The 14,471-nt window shown below is 43.6% G+C and overlaps 1 protein-coding gene across 1 annotated transcript in view; it reads right to left on the reverse strand.

Moving 5' to 3' along the window:
- Corin (corin, serine peptidase) overlaps positions 1-14,471 on the reverse strand; it is a 247,726-nt gene extending 233,255 nt beyond the window's left edge. The window contains exon 1 of the mRNA XM_051170139.1: positions 13,909-14,471. Coding sequence (XP_051026096.1) covers positions 13,909-14,175 — 267 coding nt within the window. The 5' untranslated portion in view covers positions 14,176-14,471. The remainder of the gene's footprint in view (positions 1-13,908) is intronic.

The following is a 14,471-nucleotide window of genomic DNA, read 5'->3' on the forward strand; positions in this document are numbered from 1 at the left end:
AAAAAAGAAATTCCCAAAATTTGTGGATAAATGGATTGAGCTAGAAATGATCATAATGAGTGAGTTAACCCAGAAGCAGAAAGACTTAAATGGTATATACTCACTTATATCTGCATACTAGCCCAAGGGGCATGTCGCACGAAAGCCTTCACTTACCAGGAAACTGGGACAGAGGGGAGGACATCCTATTGGAACTCTAGATGAGAGAAGCATGGGAGAATGGCAAAGTAGAAGGATCCAGAGGGTCCTAGAAACCTACAAGTAGAACATTATGATAGGCAGATTTGGGCCCAGGGGTCCCACTCAAACTAAGGCACCAGCCAAGGACAATACAGGTGGTAAACTTTAAACCCCTACCCAGACCTAGCCAATGGTCAGAACAATCTCCACAGTTGAGTGGAGGCATGTACTCTGGTGCCTCACATTTGACCATGTCCCCTGGAGGGGGAGACCTGGTGGCACTCAGAGGAAGGACAGCAGGTTACTGAGAAGAGACTTGATACTCTATGAGCATATACAGGGGGAGGTAATCCCCTTCAGGAACAGGAACAGGGAGGGGAATAAGGGGAAAAGGGGAGGGAGGGAAGAATGGGAGGACACAAAAAATGGGATAACCATTGAGATGTAACAAGAATAAATTAATAATAATAAAAAAAGACTCTGTTTCAATAAGCAAAAAAAAAAACAAAAGCTTTCTGATAGTATCTTCGCTAACAGTCTGTAGGGTAACTTTAGTTAAATGACAGCTCCGTGCTTTCAGAGAGATTTATATTCTGCGGCGGCAGGAGGATTTTTTTCTCAGCCCCCCTTCTCTGCTACTGGAAACAGAAAGAACTCCTCAAATGCCATTGATCTAAAGGGTCCCTGAGCTAAGCAAATGCATGGGTGCCACCAAGATGCCATTTAGAACGCATCCCTTTATTTTCAGCCCCCTTTCTAAGTCAGCCTAGTGGCTCTATCATCCCTTCTCCATATACATGGCCTTGAGCTTTTCACAGCATCAGCGCCACTACTGAACGGTGACACGGGTCTCCTGCAGGACGTCTCTAGGTTTTCTGCCAGCATAATCAGGAATGGGCTTGCATTGGTCAACACCACCTCTTAGGTGCTGGACATAAAGAAATATCCCATGGGAGAACTGATAGGGAAACTGCTTATCGGATGAAAGAGAAAGTTTACAGGCACCAGACATTTCTTCAACAGAGGTCAGCGAATGTTAGGAATTAGACCAACAGAGCAGTCAGTGCCCCAAGACATCATGGATCTTTTTGCATAAAGACGAGAGAAAATGTTGGGGTGGTAACAAACTGAGAATGGGCTGTTGGCTCTGAAACTCAATGCCCAGGGCTTCCCACCAGGTAGAAAGCTCCCATTAACAGGGCATCATCTCCCAGCGGGTAGTGACTGTATGTCTGCAAGAGCAATAAACCTTATGTGCATTACTTACGCTAAAGCGTATCTTCCCAAGCAGTAGGAGAACAAACTTTTAGGGAATAGAAAAGGGAGACACGGGTTCCAAGATGGCAGCACCCAGCAAGCACTGGATCTGATCTACTGCACAGAGACCAGGGACTTGAATGGAGCCACAGACTGCTAAATCTCGAGAACTTTACGTGAGTGGGGTCCCACACAGCGCAGACCACCGGCGGCCTAGCCCTGGTCAAGCAACAGATCACGGAGGTCCTGAATCCACTCTCCAGACGCTCAAACAGAACCCACCTGCAGGCTGCAGCCGGCAGATAAAGCCCGAATTCAGTGTGTGGGTTGGTGCAGGAGCCCCTGGCCTGTGAAGTCACAGGGAAACAGGGGAAGCTGCCCTTGGCCCCATCCACCCGCCCATGCAAATTTGCCGAGGACCCCACGCCGCATGGAAACACAGGCAATTGGGTCCAACTAGCACACGCAGCCTGCGGGGTGGATAGGGCACAAGTTGGAGCTGAACACAGGGTACTGAGCAGCTGGGTCCACCTAGCTCAGAGAGAGCTGCACACAGCCCGTGGGGCCAAATGGGCCCAGATTGGAGCCGGGCACAGGGAACAGACCCTGCAGACCCAAGTGGTTAGAACCCAGCTTGGACACTTCACACAGCTTTGGCAGGATCTCCCACGTGGCTGGGTCCACCTAGCTTAGTGAGAGCACAAGTAGTTCACAGGGCGGAACAGACCCAAATTGGAGCTGGAATCAGGGTACTGAGCCTGCAGATCTGAACAGTTAGAACACAGCTTGGGCATTTCACACAGCCCCAGCAGGGTCTCCCATGCTCTCAGGAGAGGATGGACACCCTTGAGGTTTCTATATGTTGGTCTAAAAGGCACCCATAGCTCAGTGGGTCTGAACCAGGTAAGGTCTTGACTACAGGACCGTGGGAAGTGCAGGCAAGTGGGAGCAACTTGCCCAGCTAGAACTTGCAAGCCTCGATCTGAGACCCCATAACAGCTGGCCTGAATTGCAGCACTAATGTGAAAGGGACCAGTCAGAAGCATACTTCTGCTGACCCAGCCTGGAGCCTAAGGTATAGAGCAAAGTCTCCAGGAGTGGAAACTAGGTCACCTGCCTGTAGTCCAGGGGAAAACTTCCTGATCCCCACAGGCAAGAGCACAACCTATAATCATTCATCAATTATCCACTCTCAACAACCAGTAAAGGACACCAGAAACCACACCCCATCAACAGAAACAGCAAAATGACTAAAGGACAGCATAAGAACACAAACAACAAAAACCAAACACCTCAGCATCTCCTGATCCCAGCTATCCCAAAGAAAACAACCCTGAGAACCCAAACACAACTGAAATCCAAGAAAACTACACAAGTCCTTAGTAAGGAAGATGATAATGGAAGAAATGAATAAAATCTGTAAACAATTGCAGGAGGATCCAACCAAGCCAGTTGAAGACATAAGAGACATATAGAGAGGCACTGGAAGAATTTCAGGAAAATACAAACAGACAGATGAAGGAAATCAATAAAACACTTCAAGATCTGAAGTTGAAAATGGAATCTATAATAAAGGAACACAAAAGAAAAATGTGACTGAGAGGCCTTAGAGAAGAAAGCAACCAACAAAGAGATGACTTTCTCTAACCGAATACAAGAAATGGAGGAACGAATTTCAGGACTTGAAGATACAATCATAGAACTTGAAATAACCATCAAAAAATGCTAAATCTGAAAAGTTCCTGACACAGAATACCCAAGAAATCAAGGACAACATAAAAAGACAAAACCTGAGAATAATAAGCATTGAGGAAAAAGAAGACGCCCAACTCCATGGCCCAGAAAATATCTTCAACAAAATCATACAAGAAAAATTTCCCAATCTGTAGGAGATGAATATGAACATACAAGAGGCCTACAGAACACCAAATATAATAGACCAGAAAAGAAAATCTTCCCACCACATAATAATAAAAACACAAAATATACAGAGCAAAGAAAAACATTAAAAGCGGCAAGAGAAAAAGGCAGAATAATATATGATGGCAAACCTATCAGAATTACACCCGACTTCTCAGCTGAGACCATGAAAGCCAGAAGCGCCTGGACAGAGGTCCTGCAAACCATGAGAGACCACAGATGCCAGATTAGACTACTATATCCAGTGAAACTTGTCAGGAGCCATAGGACCTTGCCTGACCTGCCCCAGTGGCTGAGAGGCCCTGCTGGCTGAAAGCCACAGCTGTCTGCATACTTGAGATAATTATTCTGCCTGGCTACCACAAAGATCCAGCCTGACCTTGAGAAAAAGAACATTTGGTGTATCGAGACTTCTGTATAGTCGCCCCACTCCACACCTGCTGTCCTTGGGCCTGGCCCAGAAGATTTTGTAACTTTCCACTGCATTCCTTCTCACCCCCGCCCTTTCAGAAGCTTACTATAAATTTGGACACCCCCTTACAATAAACGGCCCAAGATAAGCAAAGTTTTTCCTGGGCTTGTGTCTCTCTTTCATCTATTCTTTATTCACAGGTCACGACCCTCCTCGCCACTCCACGAATAACTGAACCCGCGGGTCGGGAACAGAAACTATCAATAACCATTGATGGAGAAAACAAAATATTCCATGACAGAAACAAATTCAAACAGTACTTATTCACAAATCTAGATTTACAGAAGTTACTAGAAGGAAAACTCCACTCCAAACCCACAACTACACAGGAAATTGATAACGACACCATCGCAAAATCACAACCTCACAAACTCTCGACTGTAGCAAACATCAAAATGAAAGGAATTAACAGTCACTGGTCATTAATATCTCTCAACATCAATGGTCTCAATTCTCCAATAAAAAACACAAACTAACTGAGTGGATGCATAAACAAGACCCAACATTCTTGTGCATTCAAGAAACACATTTCACCCACAAGATAGACATTACCTCGGGGTAAAAGGCTGGGAAAAAATATTCCAAGCAAATAGTCACAAGAAGCAAGCTTGTGTAGCCATTCTAATAACTTTCAAGCAAAACTAATCAAAAGGGATGAGGAAGGACACTTCATACTTATCAAGGATAAAATCAACCAAGATGACATCACAATTCTGAACATCTATGCTCCAAATACAAGGGCACCCACATTTGTAAAACAACTATTAACAAACCTTAAACCACTCATTGATCCCCACACAGTAATAGTGGGAGACTTCAACACCCCACTTTCACTGAAGGATAGGTCATTGAAACAGAAACTAAGCCGAAAAATAACATCACTAACCAAGGTGATGAATCAAATGGACCTAAAGAATACTTTCTTCTCAGCACCCCATGGAACCTTCTCCAAAATTGATCACATAGTAGGTTGCAAAGAAAGCCTCAACAGATACAAGAAGACTGAAATAATACCTTGTATCCTATCAGATCACCATGATCTAAGGCTGGACTTCAACAACAACAGAAATAACAAAAAGCCTACTCACACATGGAAACTAAACAACTTTCTACTTAATGACACCAGGGTCAGGTAAGAAATAAAGGAAGAAATAAAGGACTTCCTGAAATTCAATGAAAATGAAGGAACAACATACCCAAATTTGTAGGACACATTGAAAGTGGTGCTAAGAGGAAAATTCATAGCACTAAGTGCCTTTAAAAAGAAATTGGAAATATCCCACATAAGCAACTTAACAACACATCTGGAAGCCCTAGGAAAAAAAGAAGCAGAAACACCCAAGAGGAGTAGATGTCTGGAAATAATCAAACTCAGGGCTGAAATCAAGAAATTAGAAACAATGAAAACAATTCAAAGAATCAACAAAACCAGGAGCTGGTTCTTTGAGAAAATCAACAAGATAGACAAACTGTTAGCCAACCTAACAAAAAGGCAGAGAGACATTATCCAAATCAACAAAATCAGAAATGAAAAGGGAGACATAACAACAGACACTGAAGAAATACAAAGAATCATAAGATCCTACTTTAAAGGCATATATGCAACAAAATTTGAAAATCTAAGGGAAATGGACAATTTTCTTGATCAATTCCACTTGCCAAAATTGAATCAAGATCACATAAACAAATTATATAGTCCCATTTCTTCTATAGAAATAGAAGCAATCATTGATAGCCTCCCAACCAAAAAAAGTCCAGGGCCAGATGGTTTCAGTGCAGAATTCTACCAGACCTTCAAAGAGGAGCTAATACCGATACTCTTCAAGCTACTCCAAAAGATAGAAATGGATGGAACATTACCAAATTCTTTCTATGAGGCCACACATACCTAAACCTCACAAAGACCCAACAAAAAAGGAGAACTTCAGACCAATTTCTCTTATGAACATAGACCCAAAGATACTCAATAAAAAACTCGCAAAATGAATACAAGAACATATCAAATATATCATTCACCATGACCAGATAGACTTCATTCCAGGCATGCAGGGATGGTTCAATATATGGAAATCCATCAATGTAACCCACCATATAAACAAACTAAAAGGAAAAAACCACATGATCATCTCCTTAGATGCAGAAAAAGTATTTGACAAAATCCAACACCCATTCATGTTTAAAATGTTGGAGAAATTGGGGATACAAGGCACATACCTAAACATAATGAAGGCTATATACAGCAAGCCAATAGCCAACATCAAATTACATGGATAGACATTCAAGGAAATTCCTCTAAAACTGGGGACCAGACAAGGCTGCCCACTATCTCAATATCTCTTCAATATAGTCCTTGAAGTTTTAGCCAGAACAATGAGACAACACAAAGAGATCAAGGGGATTGAAATGGGAAAGGAAGAAATCAAATTATCCCTATTTGCAGATGATGTGATAGTGGACATAAGAGACCAGCAAAATTCCACCAGAGGACTTCTACAGATGATAAACACATTCAGAAAATTGGCTGGATACAAAATTAACTCAAAAAAGTCAGTAGCCTTAATATATACAAATGACAATCATACAGAGGAAGAAATTAGGAAATCAACACCCTTCACATTGGCCACAAGCAATATAAAATATCTTGGAGTTACTCTAACCAAGCAAATGAAAGATTTGTTTGAAAAAAACGTTAAGTCCCTGAAGAAAGAGACTGAAGAGGACTTGAGAAGATGGAGGGATCGCCTTTGTTCGTGGATCAGGAGAATTAACATAGTAAAAATGGCCACCTTATCAAAAGCAATGTACAGATTCAATGCAATCCCTATCAAAATACCTACACAATTTTTTAAAGACATTGAAAGTTCAATTTTCAACTTCATATGGAAAAACAAAAAACCCAGAATAGCTAAAACACTCTTATACAATAAAAGATCCCCAGGACAAATCTCCATACCCAATCTCAAGCTGTACTATAGAGCAATAGTAATTAAAACAGTATGTACTGGCACAGCAACAGGCTGGTTGATCAATGGAATCTAATAGAAGACCCAGAAATGAATCCACACACATATAGTCACTTGATTTTTGACAAAGAAGCCAAATCTATTCAATGGAAAAAATATAGCATCTTCAACAAATGGTGCTGGTCCACTGGATGTCTACATGTAGAAAAATGCAATCAGACCCATATTTGTCACCATGTACCAAACTCAAGTCCAAGTGGATTAAAGACCTCAACAAAAATCAGAGACACTAAATTGGTTAGAAGAAAAAGTGGGGAAGAGCCTGGAACACATTGGCACAGGAGACAACTTCCTAAACAGAACACCAACATCCCAGGCCTTAAGATCAACAATTAATAAATTGGACCTCATGAGGCTGAGAAGCTTCTGTAAGGCAGGAGACACTGTCAACAGAACAAAGCAACGGCCTCCAGACTGGGAAAAGATCTTCACCAACCCTTCATCTGACAAAGGTCTAATATCCAAAATATATGAAGAACTCAAGAAATTAAACACCACCAAATCAAATAACCCAATTAAGAAATGGGGCTCAGAACTAAATAGAGACTTCTCAACAGAGGAATATCAAATGGCTGAGAAACACTTAAAGAAATGTTCAACATCTTTAGTCATCAGTGAAATGCAAATCAAAACAACTCTGAGATTCCATCTTACACCCATCAGAATGGCTAAGATCAAAAATTCAAGTGATACCACAAGCTGGCGAGGATGCAGAGAAAGAGGAACACTCCTTCATTGCTGGTGGGAATGCAAACTAGTACAACCACTTTGGAAATCTATCTGGAGCTATCTCAGAAAACTGGGAATAGGGCTTCCTCAAGACCCAGCTATTCCGCTTCTTGGAATATACCCAGAAGTGGCTCCAGCACACATCAGGGACATATGCTCAACCATGTTCATAGCAGCCTTATTCATAATAACCTAAGTGTCCCTCAGAAGAAGAATGGATAAAGAAACTGTGGTACATTTACACTATGGAATACTACTCAGCTATTAAAAACAAAGAATTTCGGAAATTTGTGGACAAATGGATTGAACTACAAATTATCATAATGAGTGAGTTAACCCAGAAGCAGAAAGACTCATATGGTATATACTCACTTACATCTGGACACTAGCCCAAGGGGCATGTCCCATGAAAGTCTTCACTTATCAGGAAAGTGGGACAGAGTGGAGGACATCCTATTGGGACCTTAGGTGAGAGAAGCATGGGAGGATGGGGAAATAGAAGGATCCTCTGGGTCGTAGAAACCTACAAGAAGAATATTATGATGGGCAGTTCTGGGCCCAGGGGTCCTACTCAAACTATGGCACCAGCCAAGGACAATACGTGCAGTAAACTTCAAACCCCTACCCAGATCTAGCCAATGAACAGGACATTCTCCACAGTTGAGTGGAGAGTGGGGACTGACTTTCACACGAACTCTGGTGCCCCTTATTTGACCACGTCCCCTTGATGGGAAGGCCTGGTGACACTCAGAGGAAGGACAGCAGGCTACCACGAAGAGACTTGACACCCTATAAGCATATACAGGGGGAGGAGGTCCCCCTCAGTCACAGTCATAGGGGAGGGGAGTAGGGGGAAAGTGGGAGGGAGGGAGGAATGGGAAGATACAAGGGATGGGATAACTATTGAGGTGTAATATGAATAAATTAATAAAAACTAATTTTTAAAAAGGGAGACACGTTAAAGATACAATCACGATGGCTTGGCATAACCTGCCAAACCAATGTGACAGGTGTCCTGAAAACAATAAGAGAGACATGTGGAAAAGGGTACTTGACAATGTAGACCGAGATTGAACTGACACATCTAAAAAGCCAAGGAATTCTGAGGACAGTTCAGAGGAAGCTAGGAAGTCTAGGGGGAGGATTCTCCCATAAACTCTTCAAAGGAACCAAGACCCTATCAGCACCTTGGTTTCAAATGTGTGGCCCCAAAAATTGTAAGCACATACTTTTCTGTTGTTTCCATGTCATCATACCCACCATTGGAACCTAACATAGTACCTCTCAATTTTCACAAGGTCCAAATTTACCTCAGCCATTCAGAAGTAACTACTAGGTACCCACTGTATACCAGGCACTCATCTAAAAATTAACAAAGACATGAAACATCTCTGTGCTTGAAATCAGATGTTCTAGTATAGGAAGAGAGAGAAAAACGTCCAAAGGAAAACAAGAAGCAAAATGCAGAGTTTGTCAAATGAAGATACATTCTGAAAGGGTCCAACAGAGTGAGGTGGGGTAGTCTTTTTCAACCTACACAGACCAAGCACCCTCAGTGGACTTTGTGCCAAGCATCAAACTTGGTATTTTAGTGCCTTCATTCTTTTGAACACTGATATGTCAAGTAAGAAAATACTTGGTGAGGGAAAAGCCCCTCTGTTGAAGCAGAGCCCATGCCAAAGGCAGGGATACAGCAGCCTTGACTGTCACCATCGGTGAATATGGTGATCTATAAGTGAAGATAGAGACCACAGGGGGAGTTCAAAAGGAGCTGGTAAGGATCCACATGCTGCCTTATTTATGGCTGTCAGCAAACACTGGAGGCACAGAAAAGACCTCAAAGCCCCAGAAGTGATTCTGCAACACAAACTCATGCAGTCAAGGAAGCAGCAGGAGGTTCTAGGCAGAACTTTTCACTACCAGGAGAGGAAGAGGAAATGCCCATTCTGTAATAAAGAGGCCTTCCAGCATTGCTGTCCACACAGCAGTCAGGACCACATGTGGTTACTGAGCACAGGACACATTGCTAGTGAGAGTGAACATTTCAGTCTCTTTAATGGGTTAATTTACATTGAAATAATCTAAGCAGTTATTATAATATTATAAACCTGCAGCAATCAAAGCAATATAGTTCTCATATAAAAATAGACCTATGGGCCAATAGTAAAGCCTAGAAGTAAACCCATATGTACATACCTACATGGTCACCTGACCATTGACAAAGGTGCCAAGAATACACCACAGGGAAAAGATAATCTCCCCAAGATAGTGTTGGAAAAACTGGATAGCCATATACAGAAGAGTATATCTTGACCTTTATCTAACATCTTACAGAAAAAAATAGAAATACATTAAAGGTATAGGGATAAGACCTCGAACCATAAAACTCCCGCAGGAAATGAGAAACATTTCTTCTTATAGGGTGCGTGGGTATGATGCTGAAAGTATGGATAACTAAGCAATAATGAATGGCTGGGATCACGGCAGGACAAGCAGTTTCTGCACTCTAAAGGAAATGATCAGGAAAGTAAAAATCAGATGTGTGATGGGGAAAATATTCACAAGCCAAATATCTTATGAGGCATTGCTATCTTTATAGAGAACACCAACAACCCAACGGCAAAAGTTAATGAATAAATAATAACACAATTGTAAAAATAAGTAAAAGATTCATACAGACATTTTCTCAATGAAATCATACAGGTGGCCATCAGGTATAAAAAAGTTGTCCAACTTCTCTAGAGGTATGTCAAAAGCATGGAAGAATGGTGTCTCATACTGGTCCCCTATCCCAAAACAAAAGATTAAAAGGGGCTAGCTATAACTAAATTTGCATAGCCATTATAGAAAACATTATGAAAGTTTCTTATAAAATTAAAAAGAGAGATACTATATGACCCACCAGTCCTACTCTAAAGACAAAATAAATGAATAACAAATACTCAGAAAGGAGTTGAAAGCAGGCTCGTTAGAAAAAGTTGTTCATTGAAGTATTATTCACGTGTCCACGATGTGCAGGAGCCTACAGGTCTAATGGTAGATGAGCGGATAATGAAGAGTATATGTACACACAATGGAATATTAGTCAACCATAAAAGAAATTTTCCTATTTATAACAAAATTAATGACACTGGAGTGTGTTATGCTCAATGAAATAAGCCAGACAACAGTCATAAAACCCTACATGATCCCACTTTTATGGGGAACTTAAGAGTCAAATTCATAGAAGGAAAAGATAGAGCAAGGTGGGTGTGAGTAGAGACATGTGGGAAGGTATTGAGAAAAGGCATAAAACTGAAGTTCTGCAAGATGATTAAGGCCTGGAGACCTAGCTCTAGAGTAGCAATACTAAATTATACATTTAAATTTTTGCTACCAAAGTATGTCTCATGCTAACTAGTCTTTTAACAAAACGATAAAAAACAATAATAAAAGTACAGAAAGAGGTGTTAGGAACATTCACTGTGGTGATGGCTTCAGGGTCACCATCTTATTTCAGAGTCTAGCTGTATATATTAAATATATACAATTTTTTTTAAAAAGACCCCAGCGAAGGGTTTCCTTAAATACTCAGTGGTGCTTTACAGAATACAGTGGCTATTACATACAGTTACTTGTAATAAGTATTTCCTTCCTCACATGGTGTCCTTGAAGGGGGAAACAGCACCAGCCCTGCTTTCTGATGAAGGAAACAAAATTAACAAGACGGTTTGACTTGGCCACAGTCTGGAAGCTTTCAAAAACTAGAGCTGGAGCTCTGACGAGAAGACCCGAGGTCTCTCCCCTAAGCAGTGCTTTCTTATTAGCACCTTTCACTCAATAGTTCCCTCATTTGCACCAGAAAGAGGGGGGGTGAGATTTGGAGGAACAAACAAAGCAATTCTGGGTGGTGGGGACCTAGAACTTCAGTCACCATTCTTAAGCCAACCAGTATGCTTTCCCATTTGACTGGGAAAGATGATGGCACAAATGGGGCATCAAAGCAGCCTTGTTGATTATCTTATTAATGCAAAGATGGCAAGGTAAGCAATGCTTGTCTGTCTTAGACATTTTCAGCAAACAGTTGGTGCTACAGCTCTTCCTAGTCCCCAGGGACCCCCTGTGACAGCATTAGGAGAGACATCTTTGTGTTGAAGGACACTGGGGTAAGAAGAAGAAGACAGAAGTAACAGTACATCATTCCCAGTGTGGACATTGCATAGTGAGGGCTAGAGAGAGAAGACAGTGACTCTGCCCCCTCTCCGGAGACACTAGCCTCCCATCTCCCTCTCTCCTTGGCAGTGAAGGGGGTCACTCAGGCTGGCAAGTTCATGGTTTCTTCAGACTTTCGTCACTTGCTGGCTATGTGAGTCCCTTTACTGTCAGGGAAAAAACAGGAAACAGGCCTTAGAGGCTGCATCTGTTAAAAGCTCAGAGGCCTTTTGGACTCCTGAGGATATCTAGCAGATAACAAAAACCTTTAAACCTTCACTTTGCATGTCTTTTTGCCTTAAACTTTGGGTCTGCTTCCTTCTTAGCTCTGCACACAAACATGCAATTATTTAAAGAATGTCTATCTGAAAATGGTCCCAGGGGTGTGGGTGGGGCAGTGATTGGCTGTAAGTAAACCTGAGCCTCTTATTCTCTTCAAGACTGAAGCCAGCTCTGTAGAGGCATGATAACACTGTCCTCCACCAGCTTTTATGATGTTCTGTTCCGGATATCCCAGAGTGGCCCCTCAAAATTCCCAGTGGCTGCACCGAAACCTTCCTGGAACAGCAAGCTTTACAGGGGGACCAGCCTACAGTGAGGCTCAAACCCTCCAACACACACACAGAGAGAGAGAGAGAGAGAGAGAGAGAGAGAGAGAGAGAGAGAGAGAGAGAGAGAGAGAGAGAGAGAGAGAGCGCAATCACCCTGCTTTGGGAACTAGGGCTCTCACTTCCCTAGAGCCTTACAGCCCTGAACTGAGATGCTAATAGCCCAGACTACGCGGAGCCTAATTGCACTTGTGTGCAAAAGTTTATGGTGGAATCACTTCTGCATCAAAGCAAAAACAAACAACAACAACAAAAAAAAAAAAAAAAAAAAAAAACCCCACCTAATTCTTGGAAATCTACTTGAAAAGATTAATAGTGTTTCATCACTCTCCTTATCCCACTGGAAGGACAATTTGGGCTTTTATTTGTATTGTAACCTTATCCCACGTGGAACTTTCTGGAATGGGCCCCTCCCCTACAAAAGCAGCATAGCTTCCTCAGGTTTAGGTAATGAAGAAGCTTGGTGTCCTAGGGAGGACACCAAAGTCCTAACTGCTCCGCTGAGCACCTATGCAGACGTCAACCCCAGAACCCTCGTTTTAGAAACTGATTTTGAGCTGAGCGCGATCTCATACAATACTAGTGGGTACCAGGAAACCAATGGTGGTGGTATACACACACTGGCATACACACACACCCCAGAAACCTAGTTTTTGTTGTTTATTTGGAGGATTTGCCAAAATTAATGTTTGCAGCACTTCTAACTGCAAAACTGCCAAAATGCGTCCTTGAACAACAAGTAGCGGTGAGTGCCGGCTTGCCTCCCTTTCCGGTGGCACTCTGATGTTCTCTTGGGGACTTCCGCGTCCATCAGTACATTCCTTCACATCTTCAAAGTGAAATAACTATAAAGCACAGATGTGGACGTAGAGATCCTTGGAGCTTTGTACTTTATAAGTCCTCTCAGTAGCACATAGTTCTGGGGAGTTTCGATGGGCGTAGGTTGCTGCGAAGCTAGAAACTGAGACCCCAACTTGGTTCCCAAAATGGGAAGCCGAACAAAGACTGAACTCACACCGCCATCCTCCCGCCCTAGAGCGCCTGCATGGAAGTCTGAGTTCTAGCAGACCAACAGCACACCTCCTCCCGAAGCCCTCCCTTCCTGCTGGCACTGACCGGTCCTGTCCCACCTCTGCTCAGCTGGGACCCTGGTGGTAACCGGCAGATTCCAGGAATCTAATGACTGCGCAGCCAAGGGTGGCTGCAATTTAGGTTGGGTTTCCTGAGGCTCAGATCAGGAGGACCCTTTGCAGTGCCCTTCTCTTTCTCTGTAGAGGTAGCGACAAGGCTATAAACACCTTCTAAGACCGCGGGAAATTTGCCCCAAACCGTAGCAGCGCAAAAGCTCGCCCGGGGCCGGCACCCTACCGAGAGAAAGTTTGCCAAGGAGAGGATCAAGGCGTTCCCAGCACTCTGTTGTGTGGTGCCAACGCTTAGGTACATCCCGAGGCATTGATTGATCCTCACTGGGGAACCCTACTGCAAATGGGACCTAATCACGGCGCACGCATCATGGATGGAGGCTTACGTCTGGGGCAGGCGGGGCTCCGACGCAATCCTTCCAGTTGCCGGGCGCCTGGAACGTGGACTCCGAAAGGAAGCCGCGGGTTTCCGAGGGGCCGGGTCCGACGGCTCCACCTGCAGCCTCCCCCGGAATCCGCACGCGGCCAAGCCCACTCGGTGTGTGGGGGGCGTCGGCTGGAGGTACTCTGCAGGAGAGGTAGCAGCGCCCCGAACAAGAGCAGCGGGCTCTCCTCACCGAGCTGACCCGAACGCTGAAGGAAACCCTGCCCATGACTGCCAAAGCCCCCGACGCCAAGCCGCAGGAGTCCGCCTGGGGACCAGCTGCAGGGCACTGAGAGAGCCACTGAGAAGTCCGTGTTCACTGACCCACGGACAGGGAGGAGGTGGCACCGGATAGAGGGAGGAAGGGACAGGGAGAAAAGGGTTGACAGAAGTCACCAGGACTCAGGCCATGAGACCTGTGTACGGGTGGAGCGCGAAGTGTGGAGCTTACCCTCTTTGGGGAGCCAGCTCCGCCACCGTGCTCCTCCGGAGCAAGGGCGGAGGGACGTTTCGTGAACATCTTTT

Source organism: Acomys russatus, chromosome 28 (assembly GCF_903995435.1).
Source record: "Acomys russatus chromosome 28, mAcoRus1.1, whole genome shotgun sequence".
In the NCBI taxonomy this organism is placed as follows: Eukaryota; Metazoa; Chordata; class Mammalia; order Rodentia; family Muridae; genus Acomys; species Acomys russatus.